Source organism: Branchiostoma belcheri, unplaced genomic scaffold (genome assembly GCF_001625305.1).
Source record: "Branchiostoma belcheri isolate BF01 breed outbred unplaced genomic scaffold, Haploidv18h27 scaffold39, whole genome shotgun sequence".
Taxonomy (NCBI): domain Eukaryota; kingdom Metazoa; phylum Chordata; class Leptocardii; order Amphioxiformes; family Branchiostomatidae; genus Branchiostoma; species Branchiostoma belcheri.
In genome coordinates, this window is record NW_017804009.1 from 956,259 (window position 1) to 964,073 (window position 7,815).

Consider the following 7,815-nt stretch of genomic DNA (forward strand, 5'->3'; position numbering starts at 1 on the left):
TAAGTTTACTGCCAACTATTACAACATCCATTTGTCACTGAAAAATAAAAGTTTTCAATCATTGCACAAATGTTTTTGATTCAGCGGGAACCTCACATCTCAAAGGAATGAAATACATCACTGCATCAAAGTTAAAGACAAGACAATAAATCAGAGTCTTGTCTTGTCCTCTCTGTTCATATCTATCTGCCATCCACGTTCCGGCATGGCAACAGACATCTTTGCCCATTCTCGGTATGTCAGAGGGCAACGAAATTTTTTTCTCGAAATCAGGCGAAAATTGATGCGCGCGCTGATGTCATCCATAAAACTTACTTGCTGTGGCCTAACAGGAACACAGATAAACATGGCACAAACAAAACATTTCATTCCTGCACTAACCTATGGCATTTCCATCTGCGATACACCAAATTTTCTAATTGCTACGTTTTTTTTTCTCAAAATTGTTGTACTGTATTTTTTTCTCAGGCGACATCTATCGATGGACGTAGGGACTGCACGCACCTCTCTTCGTCAGCGAGTAACTGAAGCGGCACTGAAATATTATTTATAGCAGACTGTGAAGTCTATAAAGGACAACTGCAGACGTACTTGCGGCTGATCTACGGTAACAGAAGAGAAGGAAGGGGATAGATGCACGCCAGCAACGGGTTCCAGAGGGGGAGGGGGGGTCAGGGTTCGTCCAAAAATACCACCTCACACACCAGATGAACTCTATTCACCTCTGAGAGAGTACATAAAAGGACAAAGCAACATGTCTTCACGTACTTCACGGACCATGTGCGCGTGTCATTCGTATATAACTTACGGGCGGGGAAGAAACTCGTTGAAATGACGCCACCATGGTAGCCAAGATACTGGATAGTAAACTCCGTGGGACGTTCTTTCACTATGGGCGCGCGCTGGCCAACCACCCCGCCCCCTTCATCGCGCTACCGCTGGTGTTATCCGCGATACTGGGGTATTTCGGGGGATCCCGTCTGACCCTAGGCGATGATCTGGAGTATCTGTTTACACCTGAGGACGGGCAGGCGAAGAGAGACGGCAGGGCCATGAGGGAGGCTGGGTTCCAACCCACGGACCTCACGGCGAGCTGGTCGGCTGGGCGCGTCATCGTGAAGGTAAGAGATGTTCCAATGCACGCTTCTTTCGATTTGTCTTGTTTTGTTCTAGCCGTTATATTACTTTGAACTGAGTAAAATTTTGCTTGGTAAGTTGGGGAGGGGGTAGTGAATTATATAAAGGTGTTACTATGTAAATATTGTCACACATCGCATTTGATTAGAATTTTCGCCTGAAACTTGTTTTTAAACACGTATATTGAACAGCATGAAACAAGAAAACTAGAAATATAACTTTTTTTGCAAAGCAAATGCGTAATGTTTACCTTCACATGGTCTAGCCTAACAAATTACTGCTCTGTTTATTTCTTCGATTCTTAAACACATTCATATATATGATGACCAGTTTCTTCAACTCTGCCCTGCAACTTGCTACATAATGTATTGAAACACTGCGGGGTGTCGTGCCTGCTACATCACCAGTTACCATGGTGACAGACGTCTGGTCCAGGTCATTGACCTTATTTGTTTGGAAAAGAAGAGGAAGAAACAGACCAATAGGGAAAACATCACGTTTTCTTTCTGCGCAAGTTAACATAAGAATCACTTAGAAAAAGATAATCCGCCATTGCATTATTTTTTTTTTTCAGGTTAAGGATGACAGGGAAAACATACTGAGAAGTGATGCTGTAGACGAAATCCTTCGCCTGGACGGGACCATTCGCAACGCCACAAACACCGACGGAGAAACCTTTGCAGACCTATGCTTCAGGATGGATCCCGGGTGCCTGGAAAGCAACATACTCGGTCTAATGACGAACTTTCGTGTATTAAACACTACTCAAGTCATGAACATCACATATCCGTCCTACAACCCATTTGGCGGCGGGTTGTGGCCGGGTATGTATCTAGGGAACGAACTGGGAGGGGTTGAGACAGTGCGGGGCAGCAGGACAGTTCTAGCTGCTAGAGCGGTACAGCTTGTATATCACGTGAACGCAACTGGACAGCGGAGGATAAGCATGATGACAGCATTCCGCCGTGCTGTCGCGGACTTCCGGTCCGACAGAGTCCTGGCGTTCTTCACTTCCGGCGATTCACTCAACGACGAGATTTTGACCCTCCCAGAACGAGTTATGCCATATCTTGCCCTATCAGGCTTTTTGTTGATAGTTTTCGCGGTCGGGTCGTGCACGATGGCGGACTGCGTGCTGACGAAGCCGTGGGTCGCGCTGGTCGGCGTGGTGTCGGCGGGGCTGGCCGTGGTGTCGTCCGTAGGACTGGTGCTGCTGTGCGGTCAGACGTTCCCCTCACACGTGGCCATGGTGCCGTTCCTGTTACTCGGTAGGTCTACCAGATGTCAAAATATTATTTTATATTCTTTATTTTTTTGATTCCGATGCCCTTTAGCCCCAAAGGCTAGTCTTCCATAGCCTGGATGCCATCCAGATTTTTCTGAAAAAAAAAAAAAAAATTGTCCGAAAAAACTTTTTTCGAGCGTTGCGGAGCCAAACTCCGAATGGTACCTGGATGATAAGAAAGTAGTGCTAGGCATGACCTCTTAGGTCTGATTCGACTTACCTGATGATGAATATACTAGTATAACAGTATTCAATGGCACGCGCTTATTAAATCATGACTTGCATCCTTTCCACAGGTATTGGTGTGGACGACATGTTCATCATGATCGCCTCGTGGCGTAAGACCGACCCCCGGCTGGCGGTACCGGAGAGAACCGGTCACGCCCTGGCCGACGCCGCCACCGCCATCACCATCACGTCCCTCACGGACTGCGTCGCCTTCGCCGCCGGCACCATCACGGTCTTCCCCGCCGTAAGGATCTTCTGCATCTATGCTGCTGTAGGCGTCGCCTTCGACTACCTGTACCAGGTCAGGCTACGTTTTAAAAATATATTTTCAATGAAAAGTTTATTGCAAATTCGTGCCCGGAGGCTAATTGCACATTACAAAACATAAAAGAACAATGAGTATAAAATAACTAAAGTCTACATGATGAAGGTAGCTGTCTAGAACTATAACTATGTCTAAAACTATGTTTGAATGGTTTGACTTCTCTTTTGTAAACCATGGAAGACGTAATGTTCCACCTTTTCCAAAATTTGTGGGTTTTGGGAAGTTAAAGGAATAATAGTTTTTTTCTTGGTCTGTAAGTTTAGAGAAATTGGGATAAATTGTAGTTTAAGTTTGAGTTTGAATAGTCAACTCATTTCGAGCGTTGTTATGGAATGAACAGTTTAAAAGTCGTGTGGCGGGACGACAGAGCGTTCAGCTTGGAACCAAGAGGTCTCAAGTTAGATACATGTAAATCATGTGTGTTCAATAGTTTGGATTCTTTGTTGTCAAGTTACATTGTACTAAGTTAGCTAGCAAATGATTGATTTTCATTAAAGCATTGTAACTGGGGCAACCTGAAATATTGATGGGCTTTTGGTATTTCGAACCCAGTAATTGTCTTAAACAATGCAAAAAGAGTCGTTTTATCTGAATTTTTATCTCCGTAGATAACATTTTTCGCCGCCATCTTGTCTCTCGCCGGACGAAGAGAGAAGGCTGGTCGCCATTGGCTGACGTGTCTCAAAGTTCCAACCAATGAAGAGGCAGGCCAAAGGTCATCCATCTACAGACTTTGCTGCTCTGGGGGCACTCCAAACCAAGATGGCGTCTCCGATCAACATCAAAATGATGACGACCGACAACTGCCATTCGTCAATAAGCTGCTATGTAATTATCTTACCCCATTTGTTGTTAACCCTATAGGAAAACTGGTGATTTTGTTGATATTTATTGGTTATCTCGGGGTAGGGATATGGGGATGTTTTCACGTTCGTGTAGGGTTAGAGTTTGAAAACTTGGTTGCAGACGATTCTTTCGTCAAAGACTTTTATCGAGCCGAACATCGGTACTTCAAGGAGTACGGACCGAAAGTCGACATCGTAGACACGGGTCCCTGCGAGTACTGGAAGGAAGAGGTGCAAGAAGCTGTAAGGAACAAGACGAGTTCCTTCGACCGAAGTTTGTTCTTTAAGAATTCGTCCTCGACCGCCCAAGTGTGGTTGGAAGATTACCTAAAGTTTCTCAACGATACAGGAAACAGCAACGCTGCTACAGAAAAGTCGCTATTCCTGTATCACCTCAGCACTCAGTTTTTACCAACAGTCGGCAGACATCACAAAACGTCCATAATTTTCAACTCAAACTTCAGCACTATAAAAGCTTCTCGGTTCGTAGTGATTGCCAGAAATGTGAAGACGAAAGAACAAGAGAAAGACATGATGCTGGAAGCCAGGAGAATATCCGAACATGGCCCGTTAAAAATGTCTGCCTACACGATTGATTTTGTTTTTTCTGACCAGATTTACGAAATTTGGCCCAGCACCCTGCAGACGATACTTATCGCTGCGGCCGCCATGTTTGTTGTGTCTCTGATTTTCATTCCTCACTGCCTCTCCACAGTGCTGGTGACCTTTGCCCTTGTTTCCATAGACGCGGGGCTTGTGGGATACATGGCACTGTGGGGGGTACAACTAGACATCGTTGCCACAATTTCATTAATAGTTTGTATCGGCTTCTCTGTTGACTTTTCAGCCCATATAACCTACGCTTACGTCAGTTCTGAAGCAGAAACAACAGGGAAGAAGATGAGAGAAGCGTTACAAACTGTAGGCATGCCCATCATACAATCCAGCATGTCAACTGTGTTAGGTCTGCTCGTTCTAGCATTTTTCCCGGCATATCTGTTCCGATCGTTCTTCAAGACCATGTTTCTTGTGATGGTGTTCGGGTCGTCACATGGGCTTTTCATCCTACCCGTCCTTCTGACAGCGCCATGTCCGGAAAGCTGCATTACAAGGCGCCGCCGACAGGGGGCGGTCGCCAACCAGGCAGAAAAAAAGGAAACCGTGAAAAGGGAAACTCAGACGGGAGAAACGACGTCCTTTGCAGAATATCTGGAGGATGGCTCTTTTCCTATGAAGACAGTGTCTAGTTCTGAAATGTCCAGGGAGGAAACTATAGAGCGCTGTCTACGGGACGCGGAGGACACCTTACTAACGGTCATTCTAGAAGGCAAGGCGGCAGGCCTAGACAATCCTGTACTACAGATAACACCAAGAAGTATCAACCAGGAAACTAGAACCACTACACTCTAACCTGGTCCAGTCTATCGTGGTTGGTCGGGTTTTCTACGGGGCTGCAGGGGCTCTTTCCCGCCCGCTTGAGGTAGGTTCCCCCGGTAGGTTCTTCACGAGGGGAGTTTGATAATTCGTGGACGGGCAACTCAACTCTCTATTACACTCCTACCGGGCGGCCTGTTGTACTGGGCGGGGCGAAACTATTAGAGCCCCGAAGCATAGCCTGTCCCAACTATGCCCCAACCACAATAGACTGGATACCAGGGTACTACAGTAGGGCTGTGTATCTAATGCCAGTACCTGTATTTAGGTACAGGTCCGGACCTGAACATTTGATGTACCTGTGCGTGTACCTGAAAACAATAATGGATATGACTGAGAGTCGTCATCTCAAAATTGACGATTCTGACAACTCAGCACTTAGTACGACTTCTAAATATTACAATGTATTATTTTTTCTTTAGATTAAAATATGTAATTCCTCATAGAAAGACAGCAATTTACCACTAAATACATGTACAGTTGTTGGCTACACGTATAACTCAGAGATGATTGGTCAAACTTGCGTATACAGGGAAATGCGCGATCCAACCGGAGTCTCGCTTTCGTGCGAGATCACGCGCGCTCACGCTAAGGATGTGCTCTCGCGAGAATAGAATCAATATGGCGACAGTGTATCTGGAATGATAGGTACATACAGCTAGGTCCAGACCTGTATCTCAACCTCTACCTGTGGCCAGTACCTAAAATTTGTATAGCTACACAGCTCTACTTTGAAAGGATAGGTTAAGAATTGCTTCGTTGAAGCTTTCCACGACTTATTATTATAAATCATAATTATCAACATGTTTTATTCCGCCGTTCCAATGCAAGGTGAAGTCACGTATAATATATAAAAGATAAAGCTATTTCGCATATCTAAACTCTCCGGTGTAAATTTCTAATAGGGTATTACTTTGATAATGATAGTGGAAATCTCTTTGCTTGGCACAAATAATTGCTTAAGGCCATATGTTGATTTGATTATTTGGATGACATCCTCTGGGAACGCCCAAAACTGATGCGAGCGTGCGAATAAAAAAATTCGCAAAAAAGTTGCTTTATTTTATGTTATGAAATGTTCGTCGTTATGAAGGTTGTACAAATGAGTATGGTATGGCAAATAATGGACTCTTCATTTTCATTTCTTCACATTTTCTTATTTTCCTTGATGGAATTGATTTTGGCATTCTACAGCGTTAGTATTATGATAGTTTTCAGATATTTTTTTTAATCTACGGCATATATTTTGATGAATTAGCAGGTGCTTTGTCCGATTTACCTAGAAGCTTCTATCACACGATGAAAGCTCCTTAGATTTACAGTATGTTTGAAAACTTTTTTTTTTGAAACGGAGGAAAATTTATGCACACGAGGATGTCATGATCATCCATATAATCAAATCAAAATGGCCTAACGTGCACTCAGTATCTGTATCTTTAGATCTGGACCAGCCATTTGTGGCTACAGTATGTGTTGTTAAAGTAAGGCCACACTGACTTAATTTTATGGATGACATCCGCGCGCGCATTAATTTTTGCCTGTCGCCCTAAAAAAAAAAGAGATCACGTTCACCGAGGCTCTGGCCTGGCTCTAGGCCTGGGTAGTTCATGGTAGTCAGCGACAAAACGGAGCCGAGCACACAGGCTATCGAATTCGAAGCTCCGCGACTCAAGAACTCAGTACATAAGTACAGTACCGATTCATAAATGCCGCAAAAAGCCAGCATGTCGTATACGTTGCTAAGTACTGCCGCAAATTCACAATACCAGCTTTGTTTTGCTGTGCTTTAGTAGCATTTTTATTTTTGGCCAGAATTTTTTTTATTCGCCCGCGCGCACTAGTTTGGGGGTCTTCAGAGGATGTCATCCATAAAATAAAATCGGTGTGGCCTAACCTGTATGTCATCATGTGCCTCATGCCAGAGAGGGGGGGGGGCACTAATACCCACCCCAAACGGTAGATTCTTTATCTAAATGTACGGCATGTATGCTGAGGTAAAACTTGTATTGAGGCAAGACATCTATGACGTTACTCTCAGTGCATGGTCCATTGTACAACATTTATTCATTGTTAATATGCTGTTTTCCTAGCCATTCCTATGTAATTGTAAGGTCACAGTAGGCAATTTATATGGATGACATCAACGCGCGCATATTAATTTTCGCCTGATTTTGGAAAAAAAGAGAAATTTTGTTACCCCCTTACAGTCAGCAAGCCGAAAATGGGTAAATGGCAATAAATGTATAATTTCTTGATTAAGAAGGTTTCTGGTGTCAAAATTTGAAAATGCTCTATCACATTAGATTTGGAGGATGTCATCCATAACATTTACATGCTGTGGCCTAACATATCGTAAGACACACACCATAGAAAAATCCAGTGTCGTTATATCAAACTTGTACAAAGGATATGTCTTTCCTAGCCTGTCGAGATCCATGTATCTTTTTCAGAAGCATATTTTGTAGTGTTATATATTCATGAAAGCCGGGTTGTTACATTATGAAATATTGTAAATACAGTGTACACATTAATGTCAGTATTCTTTCAGTCAAGGTGAGAAT

At 43.8% G+C, this 7,815-nt stretch overlaps 1 protein-coding gene across 1 annotated transcript; it reads left to right on the forward strand.

Annotated features, from left to right (window-relative positions):
- The first annotated feature begins 842 nt into the window (after window positions 1-842).
- On the forward strand, window positions 843-5,644 carry LOC109476694 (patched domain-containing protein 3-like). Its single transcript, XM_019777700.1, has 4 exons — window positions 843-1,121; window positions 1,712-2,405; window positions 2,719-2,951; window positions 3,584-5,644. The coding sequence occupies exons 1-4, from the start codon at window positions 843-845 to the stop codon at window positions 5,228-5,230; spliced, it is 2,853 nt and encodes a 950-aa protein (XP_019633259.1). The 3' UTR covers window positions 5,231-5,644.
- The last annotated feature ends 2,171 nt before the right edge of the window (window positions 5,645-7,815 follow it).